This window comes from Macrotis lagotis, chromosome 4 (genome assembly GCF_037893015.1).
Source record: "Macrotis lagotis isolate mMagLag1 chromosome 4, bilby.v1.9.chrom.fasta, whole genome shotgun sequence".
Taxonomy (NCBI): domain Eukaryota; kingdom Metazoa; phylum Chordata; class Mammalia; order Peramelemorphia; family Peramelidae; genus Macrotis; species Macrotis lagotis.
The window spans coordinates 21201486-21216535 of NC_133661.1; the positions used below are offsets into that span (position 1 = coordinate 21201486).

General features: G+C 39.4%; 1 protein-coding gene across 17 annotated transcripts in view; it reads right to left on the minus strand.

Moving 5' to 3' along the window:
• ANK3 (ankyrin 3) overlaps nt 1–15050 on the minus strand; it is a 702796-nt gene that overhangs the window by 222732 nt on the left and 465014 nt on the right. For all 17 annotated transcript variants that reach the window (XM_074232298.1, XM_074232306.1, XM_074232303.1 and 14 more), the window contains 3 exons: nt 8984–9082; nt 2541–2726; nt 507–605 (listed from right to left, as the gene is read on the minus strand). In XM_074232298.1, the coding sequence (XP_074088399.1) occupies nt 507–605; nt 2541–2726; nt 8984–9082 (384 nt within the window). The remainder of the gene's footprint in view (nt 1–506; nt 606–2540; nt 2727–8983; nt 9083–15050) is intronic.

Here is a 15050-nt window from a genome sequence, read left to right on the forward strand (position 1 = left end):
GAGTCAAAAGGGTCTTAGGAGATTTTTCTAGGTATGTCATCTAGAATGGGAAAGGATCTTTGAAAGCACCTAGATTAGTCCTCAGTTTTATAGATGGGGAGATTTAGATACTTGCTCAGAGTCTTAAGAGTTGATAGGTTACCACTTGCAGGATCTGAAACCAGGTTCTGACACCCTACCAAGGACTTTTTCCAGCACAATATGTTATCCTTCTCTAATGGCCCCATTATACTGAAATTCAGGTTCAGAAAGACTGACTATCCAATGGAGTCATTCATTCAGTGCCCAAAAGATGCCAGTCACTGTATTAATATTGGGGACACCACAAAAGGGGGAACCCCAAGAACCACCCAATAAAAATCCAATCCCTGCTCTCAAGGAGCTCATATTCTAATGAGAAGGTCAAATCTAATAATGCCATACAAAAACAAAGACATGTGTTTTATAGGGAAGGGATTGTTCCATGTTTCCCAAGACATCCCACACATTTTGGACTGAATCCTTACCCTTGCAGTGAAGTCTACAGCAGCACCTCGATTTAACAGCAATGTGGCTACGTTGATATTTCCATAATGGGCAGCAATATGAAGCGGGGTGAAGCCACTCTGGAAAGGAAACAGAGCAAGAGAGGTTCAATGGATTTCTGATTTCTCTCCACCTGGAGAGTTTTTGTCCCATAACCCGCAGCAAACTTAAAAAAAAAAAGAAAAAAAGAGGAAGCAAAATATGCTGAAGGTTAAGACTTCATTCTGTACTAGTTATCAATTAGTGTCAATTGCTGACAGGCTCCCAAGGAAGCCCAAATCAACCAGATTACTAGGCAGAAGGAGCAGGCAGTGAAGACCCAGGGGTACAGATTTGAGCAAACCAGTAGCAGAACCGTGGAGACAATGGCCAACCCTTCTTCAAACAGGAAGAATTGCTAGTAGTGAGATCTCCTTGTTTTTATGGAAAGCAAAACACCCTCAACTCCATCACTGATAGTTGAAACCTTCACCAAAAATCTTTGCCAAACTTCAGTTGATTTGAAATATTCAAAGCAGATGCAAATTAAAATAACATCAAATACCCTTTGATTAATGGGTGGTGGTTTGTTTTTTTTTGTTTTTTGGGTTTTTTTAGTGCTGGTATTGTAAAGATCTACCTCCCATTGTGGGCAATCACTTAGAGTTGTGATATGAATCCACCAGGTAGCGGCCTAGTCAAATGTCTTAGTCAAATAAGCACGAGTTCCCAGCTCATTTTCACACTGAGATCATTTTACTTCCTTAAAGAAATAGGCTAAAACATGCAGCAATTCACTTAGACCCCAAAGTATGGAACCTTAGAAAAAAAAACTAGATGCATTTCTAAATTTTTAGCAAGCTTCTCGGCCATGCTAGCTGTCGCTGCCTCCCTTGGAGAGTGTGGCGGCGTTGGTTCCATTCTGAGACTAGATTCCCTTCGCTGACACCATCACGTGTCATGCAGAAGCCTACCAACAAAAATAAAAACATCAATTTTGGATGCACAGGTTCAGGGCTGTCTGCAGTTTCCCATCACAGGTGAACGGACACTTCCAAGTTGTTTTTTTATTACTCCCTTGGGACCCTCAGCCAATGGAGGCTTACCTCCTTTTCCCCAAATCCATGAATTGACTCGGAAAGGTCAGATTCAGCTGCAGAAAGCCCTGGTGATCCATCGACTGCCTTATCTAGCACATGCTATTTGTTGGTAAGAAAGCGGGTCTCTATCCTACTGAAGGCGATGCAAAGAAGAGGGGGAGGGGGAAATGATGCGGCAGCACTCAAGATATGAAACGATGATGCAGATATAGAGAGATATGGATACATATACCTCGGTCGTCCTATTCACCACCATCTAGGTTAACATATTTGGAAGCAAAGAGGGGGAAAAATGACCGGTTAGTTCACTATCGGTGACATGGATGCAGAAAGCTTTGGGGTGGCTATATGACATGGAGGCTATGATGACAGCACGAGGCACAGAAAGAAAGCTAGATGAAATGAGATCTAAATGATATTCTATCTCAGAGGCCATATGTATATTGTTGGTCTTTCTTTTTAAGAGACTCTGACATTATAATTACAGAGACAGTGCCACCAGTCACTTGGCCAAATGATAACGGTCAACAGGTTTCTCTTAGAAGATCAAAACTCACTTTGCTGCATCCAACCTTCAAATATTAATCAAGTTTGACTTTGAACATGCCCGTTAGTATTTGGTAGCTATCATTTCTGTCTGGCATTTGCCAAATGAAATACCATCTTGTAGATGAAAATGTGAAATCTGCCAAGGAACACAAGTACTTTGCAACAAACGAAAACAAAAGAAAACAAAAAAAAAATGCTTAGAGCATCTTTCAAGGCCAGCTCAATGCAGCCACCTCAGTGTCTCTCTAGCTTGGGTACACTTTGTTGTTGTTGTCAACACACCTGAACATAAAGCATGACCCGGACAAGAGAGGTCTCCTCTGCTCCCAATCCCCACCCTTTAAAGATGGCGCTCGAATGCCCCACCAGTCCTCCCCAAGGGCTCACCTTGGATTCCACATCTGCATTGCTGTCATTCTGTAGCAGCAGGGCAGCGGCTTTCGTGTCATCTTTGCGAGCAGCTATATGAAGTGCGGGAAGCCGGACTTTTCCTTTTGTGTCATTTTCAAGCAGGAGCGAAACCACTTGGTCATGGCCTTGTTGCAAAGCTACCGCCAAGGGCGTAAATCCATCCTGCCAATAGAGAGAATAAATTGGATTGCTTTTCCAGAAGAGATAAAATAAATAAATTGGGACATGGCTCAGTGAAAGGGGGACGCTTGGAGGAGCTGTGTGAAGTCATTGGATGAACACTATTCATTAAGGAAATCTCTAAAATTAATACCAAAGACCAGGGAGACATGAAAACCTAATTTCTAACCAATGACAAGAAATAGCAAGAATTACACAACATACCCCCACTAGACCAATCAAACTTTGGGTTTACTTTCAGGAGGAAAAAGGAAAAAAGCAAAATCAAACTTAGAAGGAAGCCCATATAATTAATTTGGAAGCTCAATCCCTTAAGATAACAACTTTCTCGTTAGAATAGACACTGGCATGTTAATGAAGATATGCACCATACAGACTCTTTTGGTTGGACATACAGAAAATTGTGACACAATCGATAATACCATATCATTTACATTTGACTTAAGGAGAGAAACAGACAAAAATATGTGGGCGCTGAGACAACTGGTCCACTCTGGCCTTCTCTCTATTTATGTACCCCAGCACTTGGCATAGTGTCTTATGGACAGGAGACCTTAATAGATGTTTCATGAATTTGTGGCTCATTGAATTCAGTCAAGTTTTTAGCTGGAAGGAGAGGACCCTGGACTTACTGTTGGTCAATCCATTAGAGAAGTTCCCTTACCTCTCTATGCCTCGGTTTCCTCATCTGTAAAATAAAGAAGCTGGTCTTGTGCCTTGATGGTTCTTTCCAACTCTAAATCTATCATCCTGGAATTCCCACTGCTTTTATATTTTCACTTTTTCCAGGATGAATATCCCTAATTTCTCTAACGGATTCTCTCAAAGGTATTTTATATTCATTTTCTGCATTATGTATGTAGGTATATGCATTATGCATATATAGGTACTAAATATAGAAAGAGCAAGAAAGAAAGAAAAAAAGAGACAAAAAGGGGGGGAGGAGAGATAAGAGGAAGAAAAGAGAAGGTAGAGAAGAGAGAAAAAAGAGAGGAGAGAGAAGAGGAAGACAGAAGAGAAGAGAGAGATGAGGTGAAGGAGAAAAGAGAGAGAAAAAGAGAGGAGAGAGAAAAGAGAAGAGAGGAGAGAGAAGAGGAAAAAAGAGAGATGGAAAGAGAAAGAGAAAAGAGAAAGGAGACAGAAGACAAAGAAGAGGAGAGATTTCCTTAGAAAGTCATTTGATAAATCAATTTTGGCTAAATAAATTATTTGGCAAATTTTTTAACTTGAGGATCTTGCTATTGAAAGCAGTACATTTAAGGAAAATTACAAGGATGGCTCCTGTATGGTTCTAATGGTGCTGAAGTGTCTTTTTCCCCCCCTTTTCTGTCTTTAAAACAAATGCCTCGAAAGAACTTTGGTATTATTTTTACTAGAGAATTGGCAAGCAGCTTGGGATTTTATTTAGGTCATGATATTTATTTTTTCTGTGGTGCTTGTGGTGCAACTTGGAAATGAGCTCAGGAGCAGCAGCGGACAATGCTATAAGGGAGAAGCTACCTCTGCATTGAGCCTCTACCCTCACCAAATCATCCTGCACCATGTTCATCTTTCTAAAACCTTCCGGGAATCAGAGAATTAAAGAATGTTGAACCTCAAAGGGCCTTAGTGGTCATCTAGTTTAAACGTTTCATTCTGTAGGGGACTGAGGTCAAGTGATTAGTTCCAGATCACACAGGGGATTAGTGGGGAAACCAGGGCCTGAATCTAACTCTCTTAAGGCAGGGTAGGTTGGAAGTTGTCCATTCTAGTCCAGATTCTTCCCACTCACTTGCTGTGTGCTTTTTTTTATTGTAAGGCAATGTGGTTAAGTGATTTGCCCAGAACTCAGGTCCTCCTGACTCAAGGGATGGTGCTCTATCCACTGCGCCATGGCCCCTGCTGTACTTGGGGTTTTTTTTTTTTTAGGTTTTTGCAAGGCAATGCAGTTAAGTGACTTGCCCAAGGCCACACAGCTAGGTAATTATTAAGTGTCTGAGGCTGGATTTGAACCCAGGTACTCCTGACTCCAGGGCTGGTGCTCTATCCACTGTACCACCTAGCTGCCCTAAATGTAATTTCTTTTCTCTTTTCTTTCTTTTCTTTCTTTCTTTCTTTCTTTCTTTCTTTCTTTCTTTCTTTCTTTCTTTCTTTCTTTCTTTCTTTCTTTCTTTCTTTCTTTCTTTCTTTCTTTCCTTCCTTCTTTCTTTCTTTCCTTCTTTCTTTCTTTCCTTCTTTCCTTCTTTCTTTCTTTCTTTCTTTCTTTCTTTCTTTCTTTCTTTCTTTCTTTCTTTCTTTCTTTCAAGGTTGCTGAGTGGTTTTAAAGAAATTATTTGTCCTCTCTGGGCTTTATTTCTTCCTCCTGGTCTTTACTTCCTACCATCTACTGGTAAAATAGACCAAGTAACTTCTAAGGGCCCCTTCCAACTCTAAATTTTATGATAAGAATCTCAGCCCATTGCTCACAGGTTGATGATGATGATGATGATGATGATGATGATGATGATGATGATAGCATTTACAAGGGGCTTTAAGACTTGCAGAATAATTTAAAACTTAACCAATATGGTCATAAATTTAGAGATGGCAGTTCCCTAGGGGCCACAGAATCCAATCTCTTCATTCTATAGCTGAGTCCATGGTCACACAGGTGGGATGTGGAAGACTTGGATTCAACTCCTTTGACTGCAGATATATTGAACTTTCTATTTCCATGCTGCCTTTAATTTTTTTTCTATTAGCATTTTTTTCTCACTCAGAAACTAGTCTATTGTTCTTGAACCAAGTCAATACTAATCCACCTTTCATTCCAAGGTCTCTAACATTTGGTGCCATTTTACCTATGGAACTATTGTTATTTACCTATTTCAACCTCAGAGAGAAAGTATCTTTATAAAGAGTCCACCAATTGCAAAAGCATAAAAATATGCATATATATATATATATATATATATATATTACTGCCATCTTTTGCTTTTATATCACCAATATTTCCCAATGTATCCCCCCTCCACTTTCAAGGAGCCACCCCCATCTTCTGCTGCAACTGAGCTGGTGTCCTTTTAAGCCAAGAACAAAACTGAAGGGGAAGCCAATGACTTCTGTGCCTGTATTCCAATTTCCAAATTCAAATTCGCAAGGTCCTCCCTGCCTGTAATGTAAAGGTACCCACTTTAACACTGGTAAATAAACTGTGGATAAGACGATTAACGCCAAGGAGCCGTACTTCCTGCTAATGCCAATTAAAGAAGCGCCAGCAGACACCAGCTTTCAGCATTAGCATTGTGTTAGTGGAGCTCAAATTAGTAACTCCAGATTCTGTTTTCAACCCAAGTTTAAATGGTTTGGCTTACTTTTGATTTTTCCAGTTATTTTTAGCAAAAAAGAGAAAAGCAATGGGATTTTATTAGTGTATAATCTGTCTTATTTTGCTAATTCAACTCCAAGGGCATTAAAGACAATGTAGTCATATCATCAGGTCATTATATATATGCCAATGTGGGGAGAGGTTTTCCACCATGATGATGATAAGAGGAGGATCCTAGAATCCGAGTTAGAAGGGACCTTAGAGGTTATCTAATTCAATATTTTTACATTTTACAGATAAGGAAACTGGGGCTCTATGAACATGACTTGCCCAAAGTTACACAGATAGTTTATAGCAAGGACCAGGGTTTTAATTTAGACCCTCTAATTCCAAATTATGAATAAAACTCAAAATGAAAGTTAGAAAAATATGTAGTATAATAATAATAATGTTACACTCTTCCCTGCCCCTACTATGTTCCCTAATTTTGTTCAACTGTTTTGTTTTCCTCTTTTTGATTCTTTGATCTAAGGGATGACTCCTTGACAATAGAGATGGGAATATACTGGGAAACAGAGGCTGATGTAAAGGCAAATGATAGTAATAAAATTTATTTTTAAAATTACCTAATACACATGCAGTTTCCTTATGCTTCCTAATTGGGAGGCTCTTCATGAAGAGTTATTTGTTACTTGAATATTGAAAACAGAATCACGTAGTAAATCAAATATATGAGGAGACCTGCCATGTAAAGATCCTGGTGGTAAATGTTTTTTTTCAAATAGTTTTTTTAATTTTCTAATAGTAAATTTATTTACACGTTACTAAAATAGTCTTGTTTAAGAGTAAACATAATCCCCCCTCCCCCACAAAAATAGAAAACCTCATAAGAAATAAAGTAAAAGAAAGAGGAAAAATCTGTTTCAGTCTGTGTTCTGATACCATCAGTTCTGTCTCAAGTGGATCACTTCCTTTATCATAAGTCCATCACAGAAGTTTCTTCCATATTTTCCCCCAGTTTCTGCTGCTGATTGTAATTCCCTTCATCCATTCCTCCCCACTACCATCTATTATATTTTCTCTCCCCTTTCACTCTGTCCATCTTCAAAAATGTGATGTGGGGCAGCCAAGGGGCAAACGCTTTTTTTAAAAATCAATTTCTTTCTTTATTTTTCCAGCTACATGTAATGACAGTTTTCAACAATCATTTTAAAAATATTTTTCTTTCTCCCTCCCTTCCCTCCTCCTCCCCTTGACTGAAAGTAATGTAATATAGATTCTTTATCAGTAACTATGCTAAACATAGATCCATACTAACCATGCTGTGAGAGAAAAATCACAACCAAATGGAAAAAAGCAAAACTTATAAAACAATTTTTAATGGTGATTATTTTGTAAAAGATCTTAGGTGATGACAATAATCGATCACCTAATGGAAATAGCTTGGCTTTGGAAAGAGTCAATTCTGGGAGTTAGAAGACCTGGTCCAGATCCTGGCTTTGCCATACTAACTTGCTCTGTTTCCAAGCAAGAAAGCCATCTTTCTGCCATTTAGGTCTCTGTTCCCTCTAAGATTAAAAAAAAAAGAATATTCTCCTTGAATATGCCAAGGTCCTCTTAGTTCTAATATGCTGCAGTTCTAATTTATTTGCTCTGTCAGCACAGATTTCTGTGAATCTGTGAAGATTTGAGAATTGCATAAAGTAAGGCATACCTATATTTGTAAACTGTACCTAAAGAAAAATGGCCATTTATTATCTTGGAATCCAATCCTTTGTCTTACAGCATTTCTATGGATATATCCAAGAAGAAAGTGGGGATATCTGTGAAACATGGACTCAATATTCAATCAGATTTATGATCTCCTCAGTGCAGGAGTGGTCTCCAACAAGGAATTTCTCAGTCAATTGTTTGCCCATCTTGTTCTTCTGTCCACCCCCACGCTTCCATAGTGGTAACAAGGGGTCCAGCCAATATGGCACAGGCCTTCTTTGCTCCATAAACATTGGATCCATTTTCAAATAAACAGGTGCTGAGAATAATAAATTGTAGGGCAGGCAGGATGGTATAGTAGCTAGAGTCAGCACTGGAGTTTGAGAGACTTAGGTGGCATCTCTGAATTAAATAATAGCTAAGGGATCCTGGGGACCAACCTCAGGCAGCTTTCTAAGAGTACAGATAACAGAGCAGGTCAAGAGCTGTATTAGAAGGGAAGTAGAGCTCTGTATGTAATTCACTGCCTAGCGCAATGCTGGCATATATATATATACGGCAGGTAGTCAATAAATTGTTCATTGATTGATTTTTTATATGGGAGGCACATAATAAATGTTTATTGACTGACTTTTTAACAGATGAATTCTGACGATGATGTTACAGGTCCAGTTCAAAAAATAAGTAGGTTATAGTTGTGAAATAGATATCAAAGACATAAAAATTACTCCTAGAAACTGCTGTGTAATAATATTCAGTTGTTATAATTATACCCTTACTCAGAACTGTAGAGAAAAATACTACCAAATAAATCTCAGACCAATATTTAATCACAAAAATGAATTTAATTTAATTTAAAAAGTTGTCACCCTGGAAGCAAAATACTAAATTTATGGAAGTGCTCCTAAGTGAATGTAATAAATGCAAATAATGGCTCAATATCTGGGTAGAATCAGATACGCATAGAAAGATGATGTGTTTCAGAAAAATGACATCTTCTTTGAATTTTTAAAAGCAGGGTTGTTCATGTTTCATTAAAAAGATCAGATAAAATCTCTATATTGGCTTCTCTTTGCACTCTTAACCGCTAATGTGATGGACTCAGCTATTCACGACTGGGGGCTCTGTATTAACCTTTCATACTTATGGAAATATGGGAAGGATCTGGCCAAGTGAAAATAGCCAGTGAATTTCAAGTCAGTTATATATAGGAAAGAGTGCATTTAAAACCATTCATTACCTCTGTGGCCAGGCTCTGACTTGCCCCATTATCCAGAAGAAACTTGACGACTTCCAGGTGATTTTCCTGGGCTGCCATATACAAAGGTGTAAATCCATTCTGCAAAGTGAGACAAACATGTCAATTTAGTATGTTAAAATCATCCATTTTCCAACCTGCTAGTGTAATGAGTAAGGACTATCAACCTTCTTGAAAACAGCCAGTGAGTAATTTCATGTGTGTGTGTGTGTGTGTGTGTGTATTTTAGGTTTTTGCAAGGCAAATGGGGTTAAGTGGCTTGCCCAAGGCCACACAGCTAGGTAATTATTAAGTGTCCGAGGCCAGATTTGAACTCAGGTACTCCTGACTCCAGGGCCAGTGCTCTAACCCCTGTACCACCTAGCTGCCCCCTTTTTCTATATTTGATAGTACTAACTCATTCTTGGTTAGTTGGTCCCCAGGCCACTCCTGGGGGGAGGTAGGATAATGTTTTTGTCCTTCATTTTCAAAGAAGACCATGACATTAGGAAGTGATGCCATGTCAAGCATGTGAATTGGATTTGAGTGAGGGAGTGCTGTCTAAGTCACCAGCCCCACTTTCTCCTCCAGAGCCATCTGGGTCCAGTAGCCAGATATGAATCTGGATGACTGGAGATGGTCCTGGATGTGAGGCAATCAAGATTAAATGACTTGTCCAAGGTCAAGTGTCTGAGACTGGATTTGAACTCCTGTCCTCATGGATGGTGCTACAGGGACTATAGTCAAAACACTTCCAGCTTGGCAGAATCATTATGAATATAGACTTCACTGGCATAGCCTTTGAAAATTCAGGGTCAACAAACCTGAGACTCAGTTTCCCCCTCTGTAAAATGAAGGTTAATTGGACTACATGTTTTTGAGGTCCTTTACAGTTTGATCCTATGATTATATTGCCAGGAATTAATTCTTGCATGCAACCAACCAAAAGGATAAGCTTTACTTTCACTGTCATCTTTTTCCAAAATTAACATATCTCTTTTTTGTGAAATCATGACAATTTACTCTAAATAGGTCACACAACATTTTCAGAGTAAAGACTAGTTTGAGAGATGTTAACAGAAACTTTAAATTGTAATTAAATTTCACTATAAGAATCATAAATCCATGCCTCCAAAAGATTTCAGTTCCCAAAGTATGGGGTAATGTGCATAAATGTAACTTCTAAATTAATTTTTATATAGTCAGTTCCCTGCTTTCTGTCTCCATTTCCTTGAACATTTTACAGGCATTCATTTTCAAATGCTTTATTTATAAGGTGACATTAGTTACAAGTCCATTGCTAATTGTCTTGTGACATTTTCTTATTTCACATTATATTTATGTAGGCTGTAGCCTATAAAACTCTAAAAAAATCCTTTGAAAATAATATTAAGTTCAAAAACTAGGAGCATTTTGATTCTTTTCTCTCTCTCACTCATCAACTATATCATCTGCCAAATAGAATTGATTTTTTGTCTTGTTTGAAATACTGGCCAAAGGGCTGGACCTAGAGTTAGGAAATCCTGGTTCCAAGATTCTGCCTTTGAGTGACCCTATTTTACTGCTGAGGAAACTGAAGCTTAGGGAGATAAAGTTATTTGACCAGAATTAAAACTTAGTATCTGAGGTCTTCCTGAGCAAGTCACTTCACCTCTCATTGCCTCAGACAACTTTCTAAAATGATGAGTTATGATGAGTTACTCAGACTCTTTGGTGGAAAGAATTTTCTTTTCAGGAATTAACTAAGTCAAAAGCATTACATGACTGGACATATGCACCTTCTATTCTCTCCTCCGGAATCAGATGATCTGGATTTAACTCTTATTATGGGTGACTTGGAGGAAATCATTGAACTCCAGTTTGCTCATTTGAAAAAGTGAAGAGATTTGACTAATCAGGAGCTCTCACTATTTTTTATTTGCTGTGGCCCTTTTGGACTTCTTGACTGGCTGACCCTTGGCAAGTGATTTGATTCCTCGCTACAGGAATCAGACCTTGGTGGTCCAAGGACACTTTCTCAGAATTATGTTTTTAAATGCATAAGATAAAATACACAGATTACAAGGGAACCTTTGGCACTGAAATATAGTTATCAAAATATTAAAAAAAGAATCCTTGGGCTATAATGGCATTGAAATCCCTTCTAGTTTTGGACTCGTATGTGATCATTGGAACAGGGGTATCCCAGGGGATAGTACTAGACTCAGTGTCAAGAAGCCTTGATTGGAAAGCTGCATTCATGTCTTATTAATTGTGTGATTTTGGACAAGTCCCTTAAATTCTCTCGTCCTCATTTTTCCTCATCTATAAAATGAGAATAATAATAGCATACACTTCATAGAGTTGTTGCTGGGATCAGATGACAGAGTAAATAAAAAGTGATTTGCAAACAATAATGTGTCTATAGAAATTGAGTCATCATCATCATCACCACCATCATCATCATCATCATCATTACAATCACATCTTCATCACCATCACCATTCTCATCCTCATCACCACCACAACCATCATCATCACATGTGCATCCTCTACTCTCTCCTCTGCAGTCAGATGATCTGAGTTTAACTCTCCCTCCAACTCTTACTATTTGTGACTTGGAGGAAGTCATTGAACCTCATGTTTCTCATCTGCAAAATTGAAGAGACTGGACTAGATCAGGAGCTCTCAGTTTCTTTCATTCAGTTACTGAATCATCTTCCCTAATTCATGCTATTCCCCTGCTCCAAAATTTTCAGGATGAGTAGAATGGAATGAGCCTAGTTCCTGACTCCAAGTTAGTCTCTTCCTTGTAATAATAAAGCTAAGATTTATCTAACTCTTAGATATTTACAAAATATTTTTAAGTTATCTCATTTTTGTCTTCACAAACACCATGGAGGAAGTTACCCTTATTTTTCCCATTTTTCTGGTGTGGAAACTGAGACTGAGAAAGACTAAGTGACTTCTCCAAGGTCAACATCTATTAAGTGTCTGAGGCAGGATTTGAATTCAGGTCTTCTAGATTTCCAAGTCCAACATTTGTGCCGACTGAATAATTTTTATTCCATAAAAGGATCCATTCCTACTCCCCTCCACCAAGTTTCTTTGACATTTAACTGCCCTGGAATCATAATCCTGATAATGCCATGCTTTTGTGGGACCAGTTATTGGTGTCAGGTAAACTAAGTCTGGATGGGTATATAATGAGATATAGAGGTGATAGCGTAGAGAGGGCAGGAAGACAACCTTGAATCCAGGAAGACTTGGGTTCAAATTTTGCTTATGAAACATACAGGTTGTGTCCCTAGGGAACACACTTAACCTCTAAAAGTTGTATGTGCTTTAGTAACACACTTAGCCTGTGTGTTCAAAGTCCCAAGCAAAAGACTAAATGACTGATGAGCTGCTGATCTGCAGAGGAGTTTCTACATCAGGAAGGAGGGAATTACCATTTATTAAGCACCTACTATTTTTCCAGGCCCTGTACTAAGCACTTTGCAAATATTATCTCATTTAATCCTCACAAGTCTTGGCAGGTAAGTGCTTAATTCTTCCATTTTCCAGTTGAGGAAACTGAGGCAAACAAACAGGTTATGTGACTTGCCCAGAAAGCGTCTGAGGTTACATTTGGCCTCAATTCTTATTCATCCAGTTGCAGGGCTCTATCCACTGTACAACCCCACCACAATTCCCTGTCCTGATGAAATCAAAGGCAGAGACCGAAAAGAAATGTTAAAAAGCTAAGTCATGTTAGACTTCCTTTGATGATGTTCTCTATGTAGTTAAATTAAATACATTTTCAACATGTCATCTTCTGACCATCCCAAATCAGACTTTTCTCATAGGGGCATCTGAGGCATGACTATCTTTTCACATCAGTGGTTTTCTCTACCATTTTCTCCCACTCCTGTTCATCTTTTAGGAAAGCTGGGGCAAACCTCTCTTAGCTCAAAGAGGATTTAGCCAAAGCTCCTCTAATGCTTTGAGTTTTGAAACACTTAAGGAGCACATTTTGTTGGGAGGGTAATTGGGCTCACAAGGATCATTCTGAGCGTTTGGAGTCCGCTTTGGGGACAACTTGATGGGCAAAGAAAAAGCTTGTGAAATAAATTGACAAATGATTTTTACGTAATTGCATCCACTTCTTTTTCCTATGGGATATATATATATATATGTATATATATATTATATATGTATAAACACACAGAACTAGAAAATAAATTAAAAACACCTTTGGCAACTCTAAGACAATACGTGAAGATTCACAAGCTCCTTCTGAGAAAGCTATCCTTGTCGAGGTCCCATTTACCCTTATTTCACATATTACTTTATTAGAAATCAGTGACATCAGTGACCCCATTTCTTTATTAGAAGCAAAAAAAGAAAGAGGGGAGGACAGTTGACAGGGAAAGTGACAACAGGAAGTGAAGTTAAGGCAATGGAGGACAATTAAATTGATGACTCAAAAGCATGATGTTTGGGAGCAGTTGAAAGCACTGGGATTTTTAGCTCACAGAGAGAAATCTTGGGATTATGGAAAGGGAGAGAAGTGTCTTCATCAAAGGCCTGTAACTTGGGGGTCATCCTAGGTCCTTCTCTGTCTTATCATTCACTCTCCCTCCTCCCACCTCCATATCCAAGCACTGACAGGCAACAACATTTCTACCTTCTAATAGCTCTGTATTTTTCCTTTTCTCCTCTGACACTGACTCTGATTCAGGTCCTCATCTTTTTCCCATCAGGACTATGGCAATAGCCTGCTGATAGATCTCTCTGCCCCAAGTCTCTGCTCACTCAAATCAATCCTCCCTACAGCTGTCAAATGACTCCCCTAAAACATAGGTCTGACCGACCTCACCTAAACTGCCACGGCTGTCTATTACCTATAGGAACAGATTTCAAATCCTCTGTCTGATTTTAAAAGCCTTGATTATCTCTTCTCTTGCTACTTGTGCAGTCTTCTTCCACGTCCTCTGACCCAGTGACGCTGGGCTCCTTGGTAATCCTTACCCAGACACTCTATCTCCTGACAGCATTTTCTCTGGCTGACCTCCATGTAAGGAATGTCCTTCCTCCAAATCTCGGCTTCCCTCACTTCCTTCAAGTATCCACGACAGTCTCACCCTTTGCAAGGTTTTCTCAGTCTCCCTAAACACTAGTCCCCTCCTTCCTATTCTTTCTCCTCAGCTGAACCCGGCTCTATCTTGTTTGTACTCAGTTGTATACAGGCCGCCTGGGTATTAAACTGTAAGGTTCCTGGACCTGTGAGGGCCCTCTCCTTGCCTCTAGCACAACGCCTAGTCTAACTGGTCAAACCTAGGATGAGTTTTTGATAAGAGGCAATGCACGTCTTATTGATGAAAGCATTTGATCAGAGCTTGCATGTCAACGTGCCAGGGACATTTGGAAGGGACTTTCCACTAAGGATGGACTAGATGGCAGGGTCTCCACGTCTCAGCAGGATTCCAAGTTCTAAAAGGCTGTCCCCATGCACAGGTGCTAAAGACAGGAAAATGGTAAAGAAGAGCAGATAGAGGAACATTTAAGTACAGCCACCAGAGACTAAAGTGAATGGGAAAACCTTCAATTTCCATCTTGGAAGAAGAGTTGGGAGTTTATAATGATGGATCTGACTCATTAAGAAAACGGTTAGAGTATATTTAACTCACTATGTCTATTAGATCTCATTTAAAAGGAGTAAAGGGAAGTAACTCTGGGGGGTAATGAGGAAACCTCCCTCCCAGGGCTATGGTGAGGAGAAAGGGAGAGAAATCATGTAAACTGCTTTGCCAACCTCAAAGAAATAAGGAAAGGAGGAAGGAAGCAAGGAAGGAAGGAAGGAAGGAAGAGAGGAAGGAAGGAAGGAAGGAAGGAAGGAAGGAAGGAAGGAAGGGAGGGAGGGAGGGAGGGAGGGAGGAAGGAAGGAAGGAAGGAAGGAAGGAAGGAAGGAAGGAAGGAAGGAAGGAAAGGAGGAAGGAAGGAAAGGAGGAAGGAAGGAAGGAAGGAAGGAAGGAAGGAAGGAAGGAAGGAAGGGGGAGGGAGGAAGGAAGAGAGGGAGGGAGGAAGGAAGAAGGGAGGGAGAAAGAAA